The 26,163-nt window shown below is 38.6% G+C and overlaps 3 protein-coding genes across 3 annotated transcripts in view; all 3 read right to left on the bottom strand.

Moving 5' to 3' along the window:
- Positions 1-99: 99 nt before the first annotated feature.
- LOC149478573 (synaptic vesicular amine transporter-like) lies at positions 100-7,646 on the bottom strand. The gene is made up of 7 exons (XM_089709191.1): positions 7,643-7,646; positions 7,115-7,288; positions 4,766-4,864; positions 4,623-4,663; positions 3,761-4,232; positions 2,837-2,967; positions 100-234 (listed from the first exon to the last, which is right to left on the bottom strand). The coding sequence occupies exons 1-7, from the start codon at positions 7,644-7,646 to the stop codon at positions 151-153; spliced, it is 1,005 nt and encodes a 334-aa protein (XP_089565317.1). The 3' UTR covers positions 100-150.
- Positions 7,647-9,863: 2,217 nt separating this feature from the next.
- On the bottom strand, positions 9,864-12,534 carry LOC149478574 (uncharacterized). The gene is made up of 3 exons (XM_089709192.1): positions 12,406-12,534; positions 11,763-11,876; positions 9,864-10,210 (listed from the first exon to the last, which is right to left on the bottom strand). Exons 1-3 carry the CDS (start codon positions 12,503-12,505, stop codon positions 9,864-9,866), a joined length of 561 nt encoding a protein of 186 aa, XP_089565318.1. The 5' UTR covers positions 12,506-12,534.
- A 3,171-nt stretch (positions 12,535-15,705) lies between these two features.
- LOC149478575 (beta-1,3-galactosyltransferase 5-like) overlaps positions 15,706-26,163 on the bottom strand; it is a 31,978-nt gene continuing 21,520 nt past the window's right edge. The window contains exons 2-3 of the mRNA XM_089709218.1: positions 21,671-22,419; positions 15,706-18,538 (exon numbers count right to left, since the gene is read on the bottom strand). Coding sequence (XP_089565344.1) covers positions 18,167-18,538; positions 21,671-22,387 — 1,089 coding nt within the window. The 5' untranslated portion in view covers positions 22,388-22,419 and the 3' untranslated portion in view covers positions 15,706-18,166. The remainder of the gene's footprint in view (positions 18,539-21,670; positions 22,420-26,163) is intronic.

A 26,163-nucleotide genomic window follows, 5' to 3' on the forward strand; every position in this document is an offset into this window, starting at 1 on the left:
CCAGTTTTAATTGAAAATATTGTTTTCTTCTTTGTAACTTTAGGCATACGTCATGCACATACATACATACGTAATTGAAATAACAACAACATTTAAATTGCACAATATATAATTATATTATTGTTATAACTCATATAACACGTAGAGAGATCAGTGGAGGTGTGTGAAGCCGGCGGGCTGCAGCGGAGTGTCCTCCGGCGTCGCGCTCTGCTCGTCCAGCGGCCGCGCTCCCCACTGAGTAACAGAAAGTTTACACTTTTAATATATTAACAAATCACTTTATCATTTTCTGAATAAAAAATTATGTTTGAAATAAGCTCAAAAACAAACATTTTTATTCAGGTTGATTTCTTTTAGAACAGATTTTCAATTAACCATAATTTCGAAAGGCAATTTACATGAACGAGTCACTATGAAAGTTGCTGGTTGGAAATTATGTGTAAGTGTCGTGTATGAAGTGTCGAGTTTGAAGTGTCGTGTATGAAGTGTCGAGTTTGAAGTGTCAGGTGTTATGAATCGTATTCGTAGTGTCTGTGTGTAGTGTCGAGTTTGAAGTGTCGTGTATGAAGTGTCGAGTTTGAAGTGTCAGATGTTATGTATCGTATTCGTTTATGTATCGTATTCGTAGTGTCTGTGTGTAGTGTCGGGTATTAAGTGTCGAGTTTGAAGTGTCGTGTATGAAGTGTCGAGTTTGAAGTGTCGTGTATGAAGTGTCGATTTTGAAGTGTCAGGTGTTATGTATCGTATTCGTAGTGTCTGTGTGTAGTGTCGGGTATTAAGTGTCGTGTTACGTGAAGTGTCGAGTTTGAAGTGTCGTGTATGAAGTGTCGAGTTTAAAGTGTCGTGTATGAAGTGTCGAGTTTGAAGTGTCGTGTATGAAGTGTCAATTTTGAAGTGTCAGGTGTTGAGTATCGTATTCGTAGTGTCTGTGTGTAGTGTCGGGTATTAAGTGTCGAGTTTGAAGTGTCGTGTATGAAGTGTCGAGTTGGAAGTGTCGTGTATGAAGTGTCGAGTTTGAAGTGTCGTGTATGAAGTGTCGAGTTTGAAGTGTCAGGTGTTATGAATCGTATTCGTAGTGTCTGTGTGTAGTGTCGAGTTTGAAGTGTCGTGTATGAAGTGTCGAGTTTGAAGTGTCAGATGTTATGTATCGTATTCGTTTATGTATCGTATTCGTAGTGTCTGTGTGTAGTGTCGGGTATTAAGTGTCGAGTTTGAAGTGTCGTGTATGAAGTGTTGAGTTTGAAGTGTCGTGTATGAAGTGTCGAGTTTGAAGTGTCAGGTGTTATGTATCGTATTCGTAGTGTCTGTGTGTAGTGTCGGGTATTAAGTGTCGTGTTACGTGAAGTGTCGAGTTTGAAGTGTCGTGTATGAAGTGTCGAGTTTAAAGTGTCGTGTATGAAGTGTCAATTTTGAAGTGTCAGGTGTTGAGTATCGTATTCGTAGTGTACTAGTGTCTGTGTGTAGTGTCGGGTATTAAGTGTCGAGTTTGAAGTGTCGTGTATGAAGTGTCGAGTTGGAAGTGTCGTGTATGAAGTGTCGAGTTTGAAGTGTCGTGTATGAAGTGTCGAGTTTGAAGTGTCAGGTGTTATGTATCGTATTCTTGTAGTGTCGAGTTTGAAGTGTCAGGAGTTATGTATCGTATTTGTAGTGTCTGTGTGTAGTGTCGGGTATTAAGTGTCGAGTTTGAAGTGTCGTGTATGAAGTGTCGAGTTTGAAGTGTCGTGTTTGAAGTGTCGAGTTTGAAGTGTCGTGTATGAAGTGTCAATTTTGAAGTGTCAGGTGTTATGTATCGTACTCGTAGTGTCTGTGTGTAGTGTCGGGTATTAAGTGTCGAGTTTGAAGTGTCGTGTATGAAGTGTCGAGTTTGATTAAGTGTCAGGTGTTATGTATCGTATTCGTAGTATGTGTGTAGTGTCGGATATTCAGTGTCGAGTTTGAAAGTCGTGTATGAATTGTCGAGTTTGAAGTGTCATGTATGAAGTGTCGATTTTGAAGTGTCAGTTGTTATGTATCGTATTCGTAGTGTCGGTGTGTAGTGTCGGGTATAAAGTGTCGAGTTTGAAGTGTCGTGTATGAAGTGTCGAGTTTAAAGTGTCGTGTATGATGTGTAGTGTATGAAGTGTCGAGTTTGAAGTGTCGTGTATTAAGTGTCGATTTTGAAGTGTCAGGTGTCGTATTCGTAGTGTCGGTGTGTAGTGTCGGGTATTAAGTGTCGACTTTGAAGTGTCGATTTTGAAGTGTCAGTTGTTATGTATCGTATTCGTAGTGTCGGTGTGTAGTGTCGGGTATTAAGTGTCGAGTTTGAAGTGTCGTGTATGAAGTGTCGAGTTTAAAGTGTCGTGTATGATGTGTCGTGTATGAAGTGTCGAGTTTGAAGTGTCGTGTATTAAGTGTCGATTTTGAAGTGTCAGGTGTTATGTATCGTATTCGTAGTGTCTGTGTGTAGTGTCGAGTTTGAAGTGTCGTGTATGAAGTGTCGTGTATGAAGTGTCGAGTTTGAAGTGTCGTATATGAAGTGTCTTATTTTATTTTATTTTCTTTATTGGAAAACAAACAGAGAAAAAGACAGAGATATGTAGAACAAAAAAAAATCTTTTTAACTAAACATACATGAAAATGCCTCCTTATAGTGTTTTTACTGTGATTAATTTTTCCGCGCGGCTGGAGTCGCGGGCGGAAGCTAGTTTATAATACATATTACTGTGGGGTTCCATCTCTTCACTATATGACTTATATCGCGTCTATTTTTACGCAATAACACTGTTAATTTATAATTGTTTTCAAGCGCGTTCGTATCTACAATTAGACTAGGAAAGAAACTGGTAAGACAAGCAACCTCCTCGGAGAGCGGGAACTGGCGCAGCGTGCGGTAGAGCAGCGCGGCGTGCAGCAGGTCGGCGAGCGCGAGCAGCCGCAGCGCGGTCTCGAACCCCAGCGCGAACGACAGCACGCCGCCCAACACCGGACCTGACACATACAACATCGGTTTGCTAATTAACAAGTTTTTTGATTTTAATTTTTGTTATCTTATTAACCATATTACTGATTTAAATTGGGATAAACCTAACTTATATAGCAAAATACAGTATAATATTCATATATTACAATTGTATTAAAAAAACTAGATTTCCGCCCGCGGCTTCGCCCGCGTTTTCAAAGGAAAACCCGCATAGTTCCCGTTCCCGTGGGATTTCCGGGATAAAACCTATCCTATGTGTTAATCCAAGTTACCCTCTATATGTGTGCTAAATTTCATTGTAATCGTAGATTTTACGTGAAATAGTAACAAACATCCATACATCCAAACAAACTTTCGCCTTTATAATAGTATTAAGATGATCACAAAATATATAAACAAGTGTAACAATAATCCGGCTCGAAGGACCAAAAAGAGGGATGTATGGGCTACTGAGTTGATATGAAATGATATTCCATACATTCCTTTATTTGATAAGTCGATAGATTGATAATTTGATAGGATGATGTAAAAACAGTTATTGCTTTTGATCACTTTATTCTGTTGTATACTTTAAACTAATGATGATATCACTATATGATTAATGATATTTGATACTCGATAAAAGCTCGATAATGATAATAATTGATAGTCGAGTAGTTGAGTAGATGTGCCTATCTGCGAGCGCAGACTGATTCGTAAAGATGTTGTTTTTACGGTAATGTATAATAGGATCGTGTCAATCGCTGACTGATGTACGTCTAGCCCGCACAATGAGCTACGTATAGAGCGAGGGCGGGTTACCGAGCGCGAGCGCGGCGCTGGCGGCGGCCTGCAGCAGCGCGGCGCGGGCCGGCACGCGGCGCGCGGGGCAGGCCGCCAGCAGCGCCGGCACCAGCGCCGCGTCCACCGCGCCCACGCCCGCGCCCACGCACGCCTGCGCCGCCGCCAGCGCCCCCAGCGAGCGCGCGCCCGGCAGCAGCAGCGCGCCCAGCCCGGCCAGCGCCGCGCCGCCCAGCGCCGCGCGCTCGGGCGCCCGCGCGCCCACGCCCAGCGTGGCCAGCAGGTAGCCCGCGCTGTCGGGCACGAACAGCGCGCCGGCGGCCCAGCGCGGCGGCCGGAAGCGGCGCAGCGCCCACAGCGGCAGGCCCGGCTCCAGCGCGGCCAGCAGCGCGGTGGCGGCCAGCACGGCGCCCGCGCCCGCGCCGCCCGCGCCGCGCCGCTCCGCCCACACCTCGCGCGCGCTGCTGCGGTACGTGACGCCCGACGAGCATACCTACGCGAGATAACATTTAATAAATGAACTACGAAAATATATATGTTAAATACGGTAATCGCGTGAAAGAATCTATTAAATATGTCTAAAAATGAAAAATTTATGAAACTTTGAAGTTTCATAACTTTTGAAAGAATAATCGACTCACTCGACCCGCCCGACACTGCACTTATGCGTAGTTGCTTTTGCTGTTCGATTCGTATTTTGTTCATTACTCGATGGCAGAAGTTAGAAAATGCCTTCAAATATTGCATTGTATATATCGATGTTGTAAAGAACGAAATAATAAAATAACAAGGAACTAGTCATTCAAAAATCAATAAAAAATAATGTTTATTTAATGTTTCATTTTAATAAAAAAAACACTATATTACACATTTTTAAAATTACCTCATTATATTCTGGTTTGTTCAAAAATAGGTACTGCATGCCTGAAATACAAACAAAATATTCAATTACGACGAATAATATACATAGTAGATACTTACATCAATTTGGTATACCAAAATAAAAAATATTAAGTAAACATTTACCCATATTGACCACGAAGGCCACAGCAATGAGTTGGAAGGGCGCCGCTTCGCTCCACAGCTTGTAGGCCACGCCACCGAACGGGTAGCCCACTAGGACACCTACAGGGAATCGCATTTTTTGTTATTCTTTTTCTTCTATTACATTCATCTTCACACTAATGTTAAAAGTAAAAATCGTAGAGCTTGAAATAACTCAGAACTTTAAAAAGTTAAATAATTGAGTGTACTTAATGTGTCACTTGCACTTACTGTTTTCTATGTAGTTAATGTTGTTTACGTTCAAATAAATTGACAAACGGGTTGCGGGTTTACTTTAATCAGTCGTAAAAATTTCCAATTTTAGGAAGATTAGAAAAATGATTTTAACAATAGTTAGGGAAATTTCGATTGACAGAAAAATTACGATGTCAGGAAAAATTTCTATAAGTCAGGAAAATTTCCATAAGTCGGGAAAAGTTCTATAAGCTGGAAAATTTCCATAAGAAAGAAAAATTTCTATACGCCAGGAAAATTTCTATAAACAAGGAAAATTTCTATACGTCAGGAAAATTTTTATAAGTTAGGAAAATTTCTATACGTCGGGAAAATAAATATAGATAAGAAAAATTTGTATAAGTCAGGAAAATGTTTATAAGACAGGAAAATTTCCATAAGCTGGAAAATTTATATAAGACAGGAAAAATTCTATAACACAGGAAAATTTCTATAAGACAGGAAAATTCCCATAAGTCCGGAAAATTTCTATACGCCAGGAAAATTTTTATAAACAAGGAAAATTTCTATACGTCAGGAAAATTTCTATACGTCATGAAAATTTCTATACGACAGGAAAATTGCTATACGTCAGGAAAATTTATATAAGCCAGGAAAATTTGACGACGCGGTTGGCGCAGTGGTAAAGTAACTGCCTACTGAGCCGACGGTCCCAGGTTCGATCCCCGGTCAGGGCAAATATTTGTGTGATGAACTCAATTATTTGTTCTTGGGTCTGGATGTTATTATCTATATATGTATTTATTAAATATTATATTTATCGTCGCCTAGTACCCACAACACAAGCCTTAATTGAGCTTACTGTGGGACTAGGTCGATTTGTGCAATAATGTCCTATAATATTTATTTATTTATTTATTTCTATACGTCAGGAAAATGTATGTAAGCCAGGAAAATTTCTATGCGTCAGGAAATTTGTATACGTGAGGAAAATTTCTCTTTGCCGCAAAATTTTCTATAAATCAGGAAAGATCCATAAGTCGGGAAAATTACAATAAGTCAGGAAAAATTTCTACATATAAGTCAGGAAAATTTCCATAAGTCAGGAAAATTTCTATAAGCTGGAAAATTTCTATAAACAAGGAAAATTTCTATACGCCAGGAAAATTTCCATGAGAAAGGAAAATTTAAGACAAGAAAATTTCCATAAGTCCGTAAAATTTCTATACGTCGGGAAATTTTTTATAAGCCAGGATAATTTCTATACGTCAGGAAAAAATCAAAAAGCCAGTAAAATTTCTATACGTCAGGAAAATTTCTATGCGTCGGGAAAATTTCTATAAGCCAGCAAAATTTCTATAAGGCAGGGAATTTTCTATACGTCAGGAAAATTTCTATACGCCAGGAAAATTTCGATAAGACAGGAAAATTTCGACAAGCCAGGAAAATTTCTATACGTCAGGAAAAATACTACTGAACCAATTACAATGAAATTTAGCACACATATAGAAGGTAACTTGGAATAACACATAGGGTAGGTTTTATCCCGGAAATCCCAAGGGAACGGGCACTATGCGGGTTTTCCTTTGAAAACGCGGGCGAAGCCGCGGGCGGAAATCTAGTATATATATATATAGCCTTCCTCGATAAAATATGGGCTATCTAACACCGAAATAATTTTTCAAATCGGACTAGTATTTACTGAGATTAGCGCGTTTAAACAAACAAACAAACTCTTCAGCCTTATAATATTAGTATAGATTTATGATAATTTTTAACGAAGCTCTCAAGAGTGTTCAGACTTTTCAGGGAAAACAAAATTTTTATATGCATAAATTTTTATAACATTATGCTGATAGGTAACACGCACGCGTCAAGTATTACTAACAAGCAAGTAATACTGATAATGGTCCTCAAGTAGCCTGCACAATCACTATTGAACTGGAAATAAATATTACTTGGTGTCGGTGATAACTCATTGGTGTTTAGCAAGATTTAAATGAGTAAAAGTACGCATAATCTGTTTTTCAAATTCAGCAGAACTTTAAAGATGAAAATAATAAAAACAATACAATGTAGATAGTTAAAAAAATATATTTGGAAAGTATATGATGTATCTAGAAATAAAGCGTTTACCGAGAGCGACGGCGCCGAGCAGCGCGGCGAGCTGGTTGGGGCGGCGCGCGCGGCTGACGAGCGCGAGGCCGGCCACGCCCGCCAGCGCCGCGCCCGCGCCCTGCGCGCCGCGCCCCGCGCCCGCGCACACCGCGCACCCCGCGCCCCCGCACCACACCCCGCAGCACGCGAACACTGCACCACACACACATACAGGTGGGAATGCTTGCGCATAAAACTTAATACGCAAACTTCCCACGCTACGCCACACTTTGTCCAAGAAGTTCATTTGCTGGGCGCTATACTATGTTGAGACATAGGACGATTAGCTCGAACACCATCTTACATAATATAATATCGTCCACGGCGATTCAACTTACTGATAGAAACATTTCGAAGGTTTATTCAGTATTTCAGTGTTCATAATGGACCGTCTACAGAAGCTGCCGTTGTAGTTCTTGTTGGATTTACATAGTCTGATTATACTATATAAATCCTAAATAACTTTATTTCTGGATTTAACAAAAGCATTCGATACAGTTTCTATACCCATCCTGATACAAAATTTGAAGAAATCGAAGTGAGGGAATGAAAATTAAAAATTATTATTGATTACCTTTATGCTAATCACTACTTGAATACTGTTCATTGTGTTAAAAGTAATAATCATTTCAATGACGATCCATCTAATGCTCTTGGCGTACCACAAGGTAGTATTTAGACTACAAGCCCGCATAGGACAAAAATATGGGTCAAATGAACCACCAGGGGACATATCTAGAACGATAGCAGAGCAAAAAATAATAAGATTCATCACTATGCCGTCACTTGTAAGCTGTCCAACTGAGTGCAGATGAGAATTGAAAAGTACAGGTAGACTCGGTAAATTTTGGTCATATATTTTTGTACGGCATTCTTAACCATCGATAGATCCATTAAAAATAATAAGAAACCGCTCAGTGCCGTACAAAAATGGTGGTCCACCAAGTCGGAATTTTTATTTAATTTCCGAGAGTTACCGGGGGTAAATTTGGTCATTTGACCATGTACGGCATCTGTGTCATACTATTGCTATACTGCTTTTAATCCATTATTCCGCAACGCCGTACAAAAATCATGGGGACAAGGGGAAAAAATCGAGAGTTGTAATCCCCTCTCTTTCCCCACTCCAGGGGGTCATTTGACACAACACGAAATAAATTTATTTTTAAAGTATTTTATGCATAGATAATATTTTTTCATGTGCCGTACATTTTCGTTGGTTCAAAGGGGAAAAATCTGAAAAAGAAAAAAATCCATATAACGAAATGTTTGCTTTATATTTTTATAATAAAATATAAATATACATTAATATTAAGAAGCTCGAGGTGGTTAATTATCACCTTGGAAAGTCAGAGTCAGGTGGAATGGACTCCGTTAAATTGATGAACTAATAAAAAAGCTATGAACGAAAAGATGTGAATTATATGCAATCAGTCCATGAATACAGGTAAAGTCACAAGCAAATGCTAGTAATATATACATATTCAAAATGTACAAGTAAAGCGCTTTCAAATGATACCAAACACGGCATATTTATCTTAACTTTATTTTTTTACTCTGTATGTTTTGTCCGCTAGAGGGCGCCACATTAGATTTTGTGAAACCCCATATAGCCTTTAGCTAGCTGGTCGCTGGTTATCCAGTGAACAATTCAGACGCTTCTAATGATATGTCATTTGTCGAATTCTGATAAGTAGTTTAAAAGTTACGAGGGAATAGATGAACATACATACATGACCTGTAAACAACCATAACCCTCCTTTTGCTTTGCCGTAGTTGGGTAAAAATATGTTAATGCCGTACTGTATCAAATGGCCATAAAGCACCCTTAAAATTGTAGCTTTCGTCGCTTTCATCAGCCTAAAAGATGTGGTCTGCACAAAAATGTACGGCATCGTTTTTTCCTAATTTATCTATGTTAATACTATTTAAAACAACGGATAAAGTGTAGAAAACTATTATATTTCATTAATCTACGATGTTTAAACTTTAACAAAATTTCTGGTTTTGCATTTCTCTATAACTTTTTTTAGAACGGTTTCTTTTGAACGGCAATACTATACAACAATTGAATTTTACAATATCATGTTAAAAAAAAAGTTCCCGTACAGGGTCAAATGACCTTACAGCTCTTTATATCAAGAATTCGATGAAATTAAGATGATTATTGGTATACATTTAAAAGAACAATTATTTTTTGACGGCATTGCTTTTAATAGTACTTTTGAGTGCTAGATAATGTTTTGGAACCGAAGCCGTACTTAGTCAAATGACCCCCTGGAGTGGGGAAAGAGAGGGGATTGCAACTCTCGATTTTTTCCCCTTGTCCCCATGATTTTTGTACGGCGTTGCGGAATAATGGATTAAAAGCAGTATAGCAATAGTATGACACAGATGCCGTACATGGTCAAATGACCAAATTTACCCCCGGTAACTCTCGGAAATTAAATAAAAATTCCGACTTGGTGGACCACCATTTTTGTACGGCACTGAGCGGTTTCTTATTATTTTTAATGGATCTATCGATGGTTAAGAATGCCGTACAAAAATATATGACCAAAATTTACCGAGTCTACCTGTACTTTTCAATTCTCATCTGCACTCAGTTGGACAGCTTACAAGTGACGGCATAGTGATGAATCTTATTATTTTTTGCTCTGCTATCGTTCTAGATATATCCCCTGGTGGTTCATTTGACCCATATTTTTGTCCTATGCGGGCTTGTAGTCTAATTCTCGAACCCATTATTTTCAAAATATACATAAATACCTAAATTATCACGAATTATATTTGCGTACGCAATTACGCAGATAGTAATGTACTTGTTACTTCGAAAAGTGTGTGTTTTTAATTGTTTATGTTTGCTTGTTACTATAATGTCATCTGTGTATAGTATGTGGTGTGCGACGTTACTTATCGCGGCGAGTGCGAGCAGCAGCGTGGCGAGGCGCAGGCAGCGCGCGGGCCCGAGCCGCTCGGTGGCCGCGGCCGCCGCCGGCGCCGTCGCCAGCTGCACGCCCGCCTTCGCGCCCAGCACCGCGCCCACCACCAGCTGCGACGCGCCGATACCCGACCCTACCGATATACAGTGGTGGACGTTTAATTAGAAACACGTAACTCGATGAAGTAGTCATCAAATTCATTTAACATTTATGTATTAACGTATGTGAGATTAAATATTATTTCATATGTAATAGAACACCCGTTTATCTAGTTTTATGAGAAATTGCTTAATTTTAATCAAACGTTAGCTTAAATTAATAAAATTAAACAACTTTAAGTGAAGTCTGATTTCCGAGTATTTTCAGTCTGGACAACAAATTAGAAACAGCATGGTTCGAGTGTTCCAAAGTCAAAACCTGTTGAAATGCCGCCTATATTTTTTTCTTCTACAAATATTTGCACCGTTTTTTAAACATTCCATCTAAAAGTTTCTGAAAATTTATTAACTTTGCATTAAAAATGGGTAAAAGTAAGATTTGTGACCCATCAACAAGAAAAATAATTTTAAGTTTACATTTTGACAAAAACTGAAGTTACAGGAAAATTGCAAATTATTTAGTGTTCGATAAAAAGATATTCAATGCTATAGTTTATTTAAAAGAGCATGGTACTTCTGATTAAGTACCTAGAAAAGCTCGACCATGAAAAACCACTGCTCGCGAGGATAGGCAAATGATTCTTTTTGCAAAGATGGATCATTTGCCTATGTTCGCGAGCAGTGGTTTTTCATGGTTGAGCTTTTCTAGGCACTTAATCAGAAGTACCATGCTCTTTTAAATAAACTATAGCATTGAATATCTTTTTATCGAACACTCTAAATAATTTGCAATTTTCCTGTAACTTCAGTTTTTGTCAAAATGTAAACATAAAATTATTTTTCTTGTTGATGGGTCACAAATCTTACTTTTACCCATTTTTACTGCAAAGCAAATTAATTTTCAGAAACTTTTAGATGGAATGTTTAAAAAACGGTGCAAATATTTGTAGAAGAAAAAAATATTGGCGGCATTTCAACAGGTTTTGACTTTGGAACACTCGAACCATACTGTTTCTAATTTGTTGTCCAGACTGAAAATACTCGGAAATCAGACTTCACTTAGAGTTGTTTAATTTTATTAATTTAAGCTGACGTTTCATTAAAATTAAGCAATTTCCTATAAAACTAGATAAACGGGTGTTCTTTTACATATGAAATAATGCTTTATTTCTAATACGTTAATACACAAATGTAAATAAATTTGTAGACTACTTCATTGTGTTACGTGTTTCTAATTAAACGTCCACCACTGTGTACAGTTTCACCTGCGACTTTCAGCAGCACCAAACAAATATGAAGTAGAAAATATATTGTTGTTATCTTGTTGCTATAGTCAATAAAAACCCAGGTGCACGTTTAATAAGAAAAACTTTATTTCGATGAAAAACATATGTGTTACACGAGCAATGTCCGCAGAGAAGAGGAAGTTCAAAACAAAATGTTGCCATTACATAAAAAGTGACCACAGATTATTGAAGGCGCAAATTTATTATAACAAATATTATACAACGAATTTTCAAATTGATTTTCGTAAAAAATATCAGTAATCGCACGTCCGACACTGTGCGGGCAGCACGAGGCGAGTACCTTCTTCGTCGGCGACGCGCTGCACGGTGCAGTTGAGCAGCTGCGCGAGCGGCGCCGCGCGCTCCGCCCACAGCGCCAGCGCCTCGCCGCGCACCCAGTCCGGGATTATCGGCACTGGACACACCCCGCACGTTATATACCCTCACTTTCATACAACTCGTTATTTCACAACAATTGAATATTTTCCAAAGAGGTGACGAGAAGCTTTCAAGAAAATATACAAAAGATGGATAGGATATAGGAGCTATTGTAGATTATATAATGATGAAGCTGAAAAGATTTTTGAACTAGCATGTCTCATTAACTACCTACTACTTGTTCCTAAAGAAAATTGATCAGTGAAACAGATGTACAATGCATTTGCTCCATACCCCACTAGGGGACTTCACTTTTTTATGTCTCACAAAATTCTGGTTGAAATTCAATTAGTTAGCCCATTTACTATTGCATACGGCCATATCAGAGGAGAATTAATAAAAAATTGACAAAATTCGAAAATAATGCGAAAGTATTGTGGGTCACTGTTATCTTTTAAAAAAGGTAAGATTTTTTGTAAAACTTGATTACTGAAAAACAATGGGCCGATATGTCCAAGGAAATTATAAAAAAACGGAATATAATAATTGTTTATGAAAGCACTGACCCAGCACAGTGAGCAGCACATTGTCGAGGAAGAAGGTAAAGTAGACGAGCAGGAAGGCGGCGTGCTCCGCGGCGGGCGCGCCGAGCCGCGCGTACTGCATGGCGCGCGCGGTCACACTGCCGCGGGCCGACTGCCGCCCCACAGGCCACACGCCGCGGCCCAGCGGCGCTCGCCCGCGCGTGTGTAATCCGCCTTAACGCAATTTTCCGCCACGCACCCCTTTACGAGATAGCTTTAAACGAGCGCGTCTGCGGCTAATCTTATCGCGACCACGTTTTCAATCATTTTATTACCATTTATTTTTCCTCTTCACTGAATAAGTTCGTGTCAAGCTTCCACCTGCTCGTAAAAGATTATATTACAGTGCCATCGAGCGACAACTGAATGTACACATCCCCAAAAGGAATTTTATAAGAAACTAGCGGTCTGCCCCGGCTTCGCCCGTGGTACATATTTACGTTTTCTCTACATAAGAACCATCCTCGTACTTCATGGAATATAATAAAAAAAGAATTATCGAAATCGGTTCAGCCGTTCTCGAGTTATGCGCTTATCAACACATTTTGCGATTCATTTTTATATATAAGATTTATAAGTATTTTTTTAACAATTAGAACCGCCATGAATTAAAAAAAGAATTATCATCAAAAGAAATTATGTTAGTGCGAACTCAGTTCAATAGATTGAGTAAACACCACAGACATGTATCAAGATAGACTAAGCGAGTGTATGTACTTCCCGTGTCCAAACTAAGATTATGAAACTTACTTGACGCTGGCCTACACTCAGTCCGCGCTTGCAGTTCGCCAAGGAAAGACGTGAAGCTGAATAAAGTAAAATGCCGAATTACGCCGTTATAAACTGTAGAAACTCCACAGCTGTGAGTGGCCAAGTTAGCAGAGATGTTTCCTTCCACCGGTTAGTAATTTTCTAATCAGAATATGCACTATTTATTTTAAAATCAAATAAAGAATATCGGTGGAAAACGATCGTGACAAACACGGATACCAAATCATACGAAATGATTCGGAATACATTGCGGCTTTTACTTGGCACGGTAAAGATCGAGTCGTATGATAACAAGCAATGAATAGCGTCTTCTCATTTTTCTGTTCTCATTTTTCTGTCCAATTTTGTGGTTAGTGATGTTCATTTGATGCAACAGTTCTCGATTCTAATCGATTTTATAATCGAACAGAAAAATGATAATTTGAAGGAGCAATTTTTCAGAAAAAAAGGCATAGATTTTTTTTGTCAAAACTCCTTATTGCTTAGACTATGTTTGTTTTTTCAGTTTTCCACGTAACCCGAACATAAAAGAAAAATGGATTGATGCAACGGGACATAAAGATTGATTGATTGACAGTTTCATTACTTTCTTTCGATGACCTCTCTAGTACGTAGTACACGGTAACTCAATGGGCATATGTAAGAAAAAGCTAAAACACATTAGTTTACTTGTTAGAATATTAAAAGGTTTATAAATTTATTTTATCATTCCTCTGTCTATGGTAATTATCATTTTTCTGTCTTGAATCGATTTAGTAATCGATTACGATTCATTTATTTAATTACCTCTTAGACATAGATCTAGTTTGATCTGATTTCTTTCGATTTACTTCGATGGGATAGGACGATACTAGAATCGCCGCGCGAGTGGCGTCCTAATCGATTTAGCGTAAAATGAAATTACCATCACTAAAAAGCGCTCGTGACGTCATAACGCGTCAAGGTCAGTACAAAAAATATGACACGCTTGGTTTTCATACAGATCGCGGTACTTGCGTAGTCTATCTATGTCTGTGGTAAACACTAACTTAAACATATTCCCTTGATATGTCGATAAAATATTCAACCCTATTATTTAACTTCATTATTATTCGTATATTTGCATGCCATACAAAAGTGTATCCTTTATAATAAATAAACTTTTTTACTAGCTGCACTCCGCGGTTTCACCCACGTGGCTTCGCTTCTGTTGGTCTTAGCGTGATGATATATGTATATATTATCATCCTATAGCTTTCGTAGATGAATAGGATAATATCTAACACCGAAAGAATTTTTTTAAATCAGACCAGTAGTTCCTGAGATCAGCGCGTTCAAACAAACAAAAAAACTCTTCAGTTTTATAATCTTATATATAAAATTCTCGTGTCACAATGTTAGTCTGCATACTCCTCCGAAACGGGTGGACCGATTCTCATGAAATTTTCTGTGCATATCGGGTAAGTCTGAGAATCGGCCAACATCTATTTTTCATATGTACCACGGGCGAAGCCGGGGCGGACCGCTAGTATTAGTATATATTTATTAGCCTTGCTCGCGTGTTCAAGAATAAAGCGCCATCTATCGGAATTTATAAAATTCCGTGTGATTCAATTGATTGATTATTGTATAGACGCCTAAATTAGCTAGGTAGATTACTCCAGTCAGTCTAGACATTCAATTCACAATAATTCCAAAAGTTATCAAACTTCGGTCAAGTGAATGGTACATTGGGACGACAATAAATCCCATTTTGCAACCTTGTCCGCAGTCCGGAACTGCAATTAAATTATTTTTTGCTGTATGGTCCTGAAAAAAATTCCAAAAGTTCTGCAAACTTGGGGAAGTTTTCGATATAACATTTCATATCACTTATTAAATTTGCAACCAATCTCAGTGTACGGAACATCTTTTAATATTGAATATTAATGTTTTTTTTTTTATTAAACTGAATGAGGTTGCAAATTTGTAAATGCACCAGAATAGATGTTTTCGAAGTTTGCAACCAAGTTCCAAAACTTTTGTAATTATTCCGAGACCACCTTACTCGAAAAAATGACCACGAATTAAAAATAATTATAAATAAACATGTTCCGGTCAACGAAAAAGGTTGCAAATTTATACAACCGTTCGGTATATATTTCCGATATCTGTGTTAAGTTTGCAGAACTTTTGGAATTTTTTTCACGACCATACAGCAAAAAATAATTTAATTGCAATTTTAACAATGTTCCGTACACTTAGATTAATTGCAAATTTAATACGTGATATGAAATATTATATCGAAAACTTCCCCAAGTTTGCAGAACTTTTGGAATTTTTTTCACGACCATACAGCAAAAAAATAATTTAATTGCAATTTTAACAATGTTCCGGACTGCGGACAAGGTTGCAAAATGAGATTTATTGTCGTCCCAATGTACCATTTACTTGACCGAAGTTTGAAAACTTTTGGAATTATTGTTAAATTCTCGATTTTCAATGTCGATTCTGACTGATCTAGATGGTAAGTGCCACAAATGAAACAAGAAACACATTAAAATACGTATATTTACATCAGAATTATTACAGCTGAAATTTATAAATGTTCAATAAACATTAGATTGCACTATACGGTTACGCAGCGCTCTCACTCGAGTGAACTCCATTGAAAACATTGAGGTAAATCTGATTTTCGCGGAAATTTTTCAACGGAAAGTGAGAACGCTGTTACATTATTTACCTATATATATACAGAGTACAGACGCCCGCAACGTTCCGCGACACTCGCACCGCTACGCGATACCTGAGCACTATAACACTACTTTTGTGACAATATCTATCGAAATAAAGTTAGAACGGTCCTTATGATTAGACTTTAAAATGAATACAATTTGCATGTATACCGTAGCGGTCGTTGTCGAAGCTGCAGGCGTGTGTCAGCGAGGAGCTGATGTGTCTCCGTTCCCAGCGCTCAAAAAAATATTTGTTCTACTCGAGTATTAATAAAAATGTAAAATTTTACAAAATAAAACTATACATTTACATGTACTTGCTCTGCCTTTAACAGTGAATAAGATCGTTGTCGCCGCAACGCGAACACATTCGTTGTGCTGTCTCCGAAGTGAACACACACAATACATGATACACAACATACATTGTTCCTTCTGCTAAATATACGTGACTTTATACAGACACTTTTGTTCTATTTTGAAGTGGTTCGATCTACTAGTCTTTATTACTTAGTAATTATTTATCTTTAAAACGCATTTTATTTTCACTTCGTTATTTGTGACATTATTACCGATCTACGTACACATTCGTTACATAGACAACGTAAAATGGAGACACACTGCAGCTTATTTACGGTACAACGTAAGTATAAAAAAATAATTCGACAGCCGCCACTCAACTCAGTAAAGGGCTCGGTCGCTCAGCGCGCGCTAAAAACGAAAACTTATAAAAATAAAATACTTTGTGAAACACGCGCGGGGAGCAAGACGCCCGTCGTTCCGTCTCTCTCACTCACACGTGGAAACATCAACTTACAATTAAATATAAAAAATATCGATACACCGTGAGTATTTATAAATTTCAATGTCACAAAATTGGAAATACACAAATGCGTATTGTACTAAATTGTACATTGTCATATTTGATAAGAACCAAAAAATATCATCATAATTTCTTTATACAAAGTTCGAGAGACGGAACGAAAATAACTTAAAATTATTCATGTCAAAAACATGAAAACAATACTTTATATACAGAGAAAACCTAACCATCGAGACGAAAACATAGCCACGTAGCAAAAAAAAAAAACTTTATCAAAATATTTGATCGCTTCAGGACAAAAATCTCTTTATGGCATATCGTTTGTATCGCTGTTGCTGTCACGGCACTTTCCTTAACGTACTTACGGTTCTACCGACTGCGGCGGAAAACGACAACGAGTTTATAATTTCACACTAAGAGTAAATATATTTCATAGCTCAACCGACTTAGACGAAGCGTCGTTAACATTTTCCGCCGCTATTGAAATAGAGTACAATAAATTCAAACACAAGAGCGTGGCTTTGAGCTTCCAATATTATCGGTGTCAAATCGATCGAGTCTCTCACACTTCCATACGCGGTTTGAGATAGAAAATACAATGTACTAATATCGTTTGGTGAAAATGAATGTTTGCAATGTTTAAACAGACTTTCCTCAGGTTAGCTCTACCTTCATATATATTTTTTTTTCATTTCATAAAAACAAATACAAGTTACAAACTGTCCTTGAATATATTGGTTTACGGTGCAAGTTGTCTAGTTTCTGTAGTACAAACTAGTTTGAGGAAAATTGTAGAGAATCCACGCTCGTCGTGTTTGAGGTAAGATGAACATAATTCGTCACGGTTGACTAGTCCGTCGTTGTCTCACACGACACTTTTAGATTCACAGTTGCGTACTTTTGTACGAAATTTTCGAATATTCTGTGCCCCGTATCGAGTATATTATTTACCTATGTTATAAATATGAAAAATTTTATTTCAAACGTAAGGAGGACGAGTATTGTAAAAAAATAATTTAACATAAAATCTACGTTCACGTGCATCACACTGGAAAATTTATAATAAAATATATTATACCAAAAATATAATCCGTCGGCTCGTTTGATATCGCAACGAATAACAAGAGTAAATATAAAAATTAAAAGATCACGATGTGTGATAATTAAGTAAACGCAATCACATCGAGGCCTAATAGGCCTAATTGTAAACTGAATTATTTATAAGTATTGATAAATAATCAAGTTTCCAACTCAATAGACATCGACAGATATCTAATCTGCGTTCGGTCGCCGCGGCCCCGTCGGTCCTTCGAGCCGGATGGCGATCGAGGACACTTTTTTGAGTATTAAACTTAGTCAAACGGATGTCAATAATTGTAAACAAAATGAAATTTATCCAAATGGGGGTCGTTCCGGAAAGTGAAGTCTAGTGGCGTACCGTGCGGGGGGAGTGTGGCGGCTAGCTGGCGCACTTGGTCTTGCCGTCGAGCAGCTTGCGCCACAGGTCGAACTGCTCGTGGAACTGCACCATGTGGATGGACACGGCGCGCTGCACGGCGCACGGGTGCGCGGCCACCTTCTTGTTGAGGAACTCGGGCGCGTGCTGGCGCCGCACGCCGCAGCGCGCCGCCAGCACGCCCGTCACGAACACGTCCTCCAGCCGCAGGTAGCGCTCGCGCGCCGCCGCCGCCAGCAGCGCGCCCACCGCGTCGCGCGTCACCAGGTACGCCGGGCCCGTGGCGAAGTCCGGGAACACCTTGCCCGGGAACTGCGCCGGCGACACGTAGTACTTCGACTTGGTCGTGCGCTTCGGCAGCGACTTCTTTATCACCTGCGAAGCGAAGCGTTAAGGAGACTTAACGTCCACTCGAAAAGATAGCATGCACGTAGTAGTCTTATGCTGTAGGAAAATGCGAAAAAGTGATGATGTTTTGTGAGCTCTGTGAAGCGTTCGACCGCGTAGAACGTTCCTCTATGAAGAGGAATGATGCACGCAATGATGCGTAAACTCGATCACTATGGAATCAAAGGAGACATCACATAGCCTCGTACCTTCAGAATAGGAAACAAAACTTAGTTGTTACTGAAAATGTTATAGCGGCACCGGGCTTGTGTCTCTCCGCGTGTAGGTATTAAAAATACCTACCAGCCCTGGAGGGAAAGTACTTTAAATAATGAAGATAGCAAATGTTGCTGAAAGGAAACATTCCTTTATTTTTAAAAAGAAATAGAACTGCGTTCAAAGATTTTCGTAAAAATTCACTTGCATCGACCGGGAATCGAACTGCCTCAAAATTAAAAAAAAATGTTATTTTATTCTTCAAAACGATCCAATAGGCTTTAAACTAGTATTTTCAATACCATATTATGCCTAAAATATTAAATCTTTATTATGGAGTACATTATGGGCCTTGATCAACATCTACGAAAAATTGTCCGTCTGTCAAGTGAACAACCAGTTATCATTTTCTTATGACTCAAGATGATTTATTAAAGACATGAATTTTAGGTAAAACATACTTAGGTCCTTAGACGTAGGTTTAGAAATTGCTTAAGTTTCTTTTTGGAACGAAGTTCCTTATCACGCGTTGTGAAAGGGGGCTAGACGGAAAAAATTGTTACGAAAAGTTATCACGACACATTTTCTAACATTTTATGACCTGTTTACGACACTTTTTAAACCTTCGTAATTTTTATATGAATAAAGTTGTCGTGATGAAAATTCTTGACAAGAAAGTTCAATAGTAACACAATAAGTGTACCTTTTTAGTAACATGATTCCATGTTATTTTCTCTATAGAAAAAAAATACAAAGTTTTCATTGTTATTTTTTTTAAATCTCTGGCATCTTCAAAATAACAAACGTAAAGTTACGACTTTTTGGATATTAGCTATAAAATATAGATACAACCTATACTTGTACCGAGTTAGAAGTTTGAAATATGCGATGGTTTGAAATAAACAAGAAATACTTGAAATTAGCGCGCGACGCGCGCAGCCAATCTAGTGTGAGCCGCCGAATGGAGTTCTATTTCTTTATAAAAATAAAGGAACGTTTCCTTTCAGCAAAATTTGCTATCTTCAGTATTTCAAGTATTTTCTCTCCAGGGCCCATCGAAAATTTCCACACTGTGTAACAAGGGGGCGATTAGCAAAAATATCTGTCACAAGGACAAGTTCAATAATAATATACCAAGGAAGGAATATATATAATAAATAGTTAAACCACTGTTTAAAAAAGGTAAAAAGGAAGACGTAGCAAATTATAGACCTATACATTAATCCCTGTCATGGCTAAAGTTTATGAAAAAATTATGCACCACAGATTAAGCGAATTTCTAAAAAAAATTCAACATCTTTAAAACTGAGCAATGTGGCTTTCAAAAAAATAAATCTACCACACTAGCTGCACTTTCTTTGGTGAAATCCATTGTGGAACAGGTGGATAAACATAATCGGGTAACTGCTGTATTTTTTGACATGACCCGGGCTTTCGATTTTGTAAACCATGACGTACTTCTCTACAAATGCAACCATTACGGTATACGAGGATTGCCTTGGAATGGTTAGAAAGTTACTAACGAAATCGTAAACAAAGAGTTGAAATTTCTCATACTTCCGGTCACAACACAGAGAAGTCAGATTATAAATATAATGGGAATGGAGTACCGCAAGGGAGCATATTGGGACCTCTTTTGTTCCTAATATATATCAATGACCTACCTAATGTAATTGTGAATGAGTCTGTTTTATATGCTGATGACGTTTCGATTATTATTTCGGAAAAGAATGGAGCTGACTTTGAATTTTCAATTAATCATACTATAATTAAGGTAATCCAATGGTTAGAGGATAATGGTTTAAACGTAAACCTAACAAAAACAAACTACATCCAATTTTATAATAAAAGCAAAAACAATATGACTCATCTTAATATACACTATGATGGTAAAACTATTCAAGAAGTTACTGAAACCAAATTTTTAGGCTTAGTTCTTGACCAAAGATGTAGTTGGAAATCACAGGTTGAATGTGTTAGTACGCGCTTGAATAGATTCGTGTTTGCACTACGGCGTATCCGTAAGACTGTATCTGAAAAAGCTGCTATAGTGGCATATCACGGTTACGTTGCATCAATATTGCGATACGGAATACTTTTGTGGGGGAATTCCGTTAATATTAATCAAGTGTTTTTAGCCCAGAAAAAGTGTATAAGAGCTATAGCGGGTGTCGGTCCTCTTGTAAGCTGTAAGCCAATTTTCAGCGGCTGAAAATTCTTACACTTCCCGGTATGTACATTTTAGAAACCATAATTTTCGTCAAAAAGCATCATAACTTATTCACAACCTTTGAGGATTGCTCGCTTTTCATTACAAGAGACCCGACGCGTTTGCGCATGCCTTTGTGTAGAACTGCGCTCCTTAACAGGAATAGCTATCAAAATTTTTAACCATCTTCCTAAAGAGTTAAGATCACTGCCACTTAATAAATTAAAATGGCAACTAGTGAAATTCCTCGCAGAGCGTTCCTTTTACACAATGGCAGAATACTTCAAATATAAATTTTGACTTTGATTGATTGACTTTGTTAATAATGATTGTAGAATGTGAAATGTAATGATAATGAAAATAATAAATGAAATTTTGATTTATAATTAAGTGACATAATTTCAATGCTGTTAATAACAGCTGAACATGCTGGAACTCAATTGTTGTGTGTAAATGCTCAAATGTAAACGTAAATGCTCAAATGTAAACCATGTTTTTTGGCAAATAAATTAATTTGAATTTATAGCAGACAGATATTATTGAACTCGTTCTTGTGACAGATATTTTTACTAATCTGCAAATAGTAATATATTATTTATGCTGGTGACTGTACACACGAGCAAAATTATAATATTTCTTTTCGTTTTTCTATATACGTTTGAATGAGAATCTGTTCGATGATAATCGCAGCTCACCTTGCCCCATATGGTGTTGGTGGCGTTGGCGCGCGCGGCGGCGAAACGCAGCAGGCGCGGCACGTTGATGAACATGTCGTCGTCCGTCTTGAGCAGGCGCGGCGCGCGCGGGCAGTACGTGTCCACCCACTCCAGCATGGACAGCGTCTTCAGCGTCAGGTTCGAGTACGAGTCCACGAAGCGGCCCACCACCAGGTCGCCGTACAGCGCGTCCTCCGCGTCCAGCGCCGCGCGCAGCTCGGCCGGCGGCGCGCCCAGCACGAACGCGAACGCCACGTCGCGGCGCGCGGCGTAGTGCCCCCACGTGAGCCGCACGGCGTCGCGCGCCGCGCGGTGCCCCGGCGCCGACGTCACCAGCACCACGAGCTGCACGTGCGCGCCCAGCGCGGGGCACAGCTCGGGGTGCGGCCGCTCGTGGCCCGCCTCGTACAGGTCGCGCGTCAGCACCACGCCGGGCTCGCGGGCGGGGGCGCGGGTGGGGGCGCGGGTCGGGGCGCGGGTCGTGGGGCGCGGCGTGGCGCTGGACGCCGCCGCGGTGGTGGTGTTGGCGCGCGGCGTGGAGGGCGCGGACGCGGAGGGCGCCGGCGCGTAGGGCGCGGGGCGCGGCGGCGCGGGGGGCGGGGGCACGCGCGCCGCCAGCAGCAGCAGCAGCAGCGCGCCGAGGGCGGCCAGCGCCAGCGCGTGCGAGCGCCGCACCGCGCCCGTCGCGAGCCACATGCCGCGCCGCCCGACACTCACGCCCTTATATGCTGCAATGGAAATAATACCTCATATTACTTGCGATATAAGCAACTATGTACAGAAAATATTCTTTTTTGTTATTCCAAATATTGTTTTAATCGTTCAAATTAGAACTAGTATTGTATACAGGGTGTCCCACTAAACAAATCGGGAAAACTTCTATAAGCTGGAAAATTTCCATAAGAAAGGAAAATTTCCATACGCCAGGAAAATTTCTATGAACAAGGAAAATTTCGATACGTCGGGAAAATTTCTATACGTCAGGAAAATTTCTATAAGCCAGGTAAATTTCTATACGTCAGGAAACTTTCTATACGACAGGAAAATTTATATACTTCGGGAAAATTTGTATAAGTCAGGAAAAATTCTATAAACCAGGAAAAAATTCTATACGTGAGGAAAATTTCTCTTTGCCGCAAAAATTTCGATAAGACAGGAGAATTTCTATACGCCAGGAAAATTTCTATACGTGAGGAAAATTTCTCTTTGCCGCAAAAATTTCTATAAGTCAGGAAAATTTCCATAAGTCGGGAAAAATTATACACGCCCGGAAAAATTCTATAAGCCAGGATAATTTCTATACGTCAGGAAAATTTCTATACGCCAGGAAAATTTTTATAAGACAGGAAAATTTCCATAAGAAAGGAAAATTTCTATGAGCTGGAAAATTTCCATAAGTCCGGAAAAATTATGAAGGAAGTTATCCACCGAGTACGTTCGGCAACATTTTCGGGTTTTATTGTAGTGCCGTTCACTATGTCAAACAAGCCCTGGCCTCGCAGCAAGACCGTAGTTTGAAAGCGCCATATGCATATTCCAATTCTTGGAGCCTTCCAATTTTATTGCTCCCTGTCCGTGTAATAATGAATCCATTGTATCTGACCGATTCCTCTTCTTGCCTCGTTCCAACCGACGAGTAATTTCCTTCCTGACAATTTTAACCTTCAAGCACGTGGTCGCGACGCCGCACGTGCTATTTTATTCACGTTGATGCTTTTTATATACGCCACAAATTATATACGCCCGGAAAAATTCTATAAGCCAGGAAAATTTCTATACGTCAGGAAAATTTCTAAACGCCAGGAAAATTTTTATAAGACAGGATTTCCATAAAGGAAAATTTCTATGAGCTGGAAAATTTATATACGCCAGGAAAATTTCCATAAGCCAGCAAAATTTCTATAGGCCAGGAAAATTTCTATACGTCAGGAAAATTTGTATTAGTCAGGAAAAATTACATACACCCGGAAAAATTCTATAAGCCAGGAAAATTTCTATACGTCAGGAAAATTTCTATACGCCAGGAAAATTTTTAGACAGGAAAATTTCCATAAGAAAGGAAAATTTCTATGAGCTGTAAAATTTCCATAAGTCCGGAAAAATTATATACGCCTGGAAAAATTCTATAAGCCAGGAAAATTTCTATACGTCAGGAAAATTTCTATACGCCAGGAAAATTTTTATAAGACAGGAAAATTTCCATAAAAAAGGAAAATTTCTATGAGCTGGAAAATTTCCATAAGTCCGGAAAATTTATATACGCCAGGAAAATTTATGTACGTCGGGAAAATTTCTATACTTACGTCAGGAAAATTTCTATAAGCCAGCAAAATTTCTATAAGCCAGCAAAATTTCTATAGGTCAGGAAAAATTGTATACGTCAGGAAAAATTCTATAAGCCAGGAAAATTTCTATACGTAAGGAAAATTTCTCTTAGCCGCAAAAATTTCTATAAGTCAGGAAAAATCCATAAGTCGGGAAAATTTCGATAAGACAGGAGAATTTCTATACGTCAGGAAAATTTCTATAAGTCAGGAAAATTTCGATAAGTCAATAAAAAATAATATTATAGATAAAGGGCATTGAAGCTTTCTGGCATATCGACCCGCCGCCATTTTGATTTTTTTTTCAAAATCGCGGCGCACTATTAAAGTGGTATGTATGGATAGAGGACACATAGACGAACAAAAAATGTCTAATAACATAGTACCCTAAAGCGTCACATTACCGAGATATTTGGAGGTAAATATCCACTTTAATCGTGCGCCGCAATTTTGAAAAAAAATCAAAATGGCGGCGGGTCGATATGCCAGCGTCCATACAAAAAGTTTCAAACCCCTTATGATAAAATACGTATTTAAGGCGATAGAAACGATTCAAATATAAATTTATATTAAACATGGTATGCATAATAATAATAAATAACCTTATATTTCGTGTTTCTCGGAAATATTTCTGAAGAGAACTTCAACGGTCAACGGTTCCGTGAGATGGGAGAAGATACGGAAGATTGCGGAATTCCCACGGGAACGGGAACTGTGCGGGTTTTCCTTTGAAAACGCTGGCGAAGCCGCGGGCGGAAATCTAGTTTCTTAATAAGAAAGAAAATAAGAAATAATACCTATTTGAACAATAAAATACCAATGGTCATGTAACTGTTTACGCAACCACTACACAATTAGCTACTTTACTTATTGAATAAGGTATAAAAGAAGGATATTAAAGTTTCAAACTGCTCTTGAGTCACAATAATTATTGTAGTCTAAGAAACACATTAAAGTAGACCCACCGTAATCGCTATAGTTACAAGTTGTTTAATAAATTGGCGTCGATAATGAATAGCATTTTTAACTGTAAATTATATCACTGGCTTTATCAAATAATAACGCGTTAAAAAGGGAAAACCTGCACTCACTATCGAACAAAACACATCGCGTTCAAATATAATTGTGTAAACAAACGTAACTCGTTACGTGGTGTTACATTATAATATTTTAGATTAAATTGTTGATGTACTACTCTGTCTGTATATATCACGATTCTCGTCACTTGTATTACTTTCCTACCTCCTTCACCTGCACCGTGCACGGTACACTGTGAGGATCATTTATCACCACTACTACACGTCTATGCATTTCTTTAAGTATCGTTCTTCATAAAATTTTAAAATCACATTACGGAGACAGTGGGGAATTAAGATGTACTAGATATACTTTAAATATAATTCAGTAGGCAACTGGCAATAAAATATATATCCTACAAAGCTAGCCGATAGCAGTGAGAAGTGTCTGAAACTCACATTGATATCTGATAGCAACGGTCACGGTCAATGGTTAAGAGCGTGTCAACGAGGAAATAATGCAGCAAGTATAAAATCAGAATAAGTTCAGAATGTAAATGCAAACAAAAATAAATGTAAGAGCCATAAATCACCCTCATACAGCGGCGGCCTTAGGGGGTGGCGAACAGGGCAATCGCCCGGGGCCTCGCTCTTGCAGGGGCCTCGCGCAACAACCCACCCAAGCGAATTTTAAAAAATGAAAATGTGTGCGTGTGTTCATGCGTGTGTACTGTGTATGAAGGTACGGTATAAAGGACGATATTATCTCGGTGCTGAAATCAGAAATACATAATAGAAAACAAATTAACTGAAGTTTACCCCAATATCAAAATAGTCCTGAGAATTATTGCCACCACACCTGCGACAGTTGCGTCTGCTGAAAGGAGTTTTTCGAGGCTTAAAATTATTAAAACATAGGTATTTGAGGAATTCGATGACACAAGATCGGATTTCAGCCCTTGCTATTCTTTCAATCGAAAATGACGTAGCTCATTCGTTGGATTATTGTGCCAAACATCAATTTTAAAATTTATCATCTTTGTATTTGTTAATTTGGTAAATCTTTCTATGTATAAATATATAAATATTTTAAAACTCAAATTTTATTCATTTGTATAACTTTATCATTTCT

The sequence above is a fragment of the Colias philodice genome, chromosome 22 (assembly GCF_061535455.1).
Source record: "Colias philodice isolate Cphi_HAF_F1 chromosome 22, ilColPhil1 Martin Lab GWU primary, whole genome shotgun sequence".
Classification (NCBI taxonomy): Eukaryota; Metazoa; Arthropoda; class Insecta; order Lepidoptera; family Pieridae; genus Colias; species Colias philodice.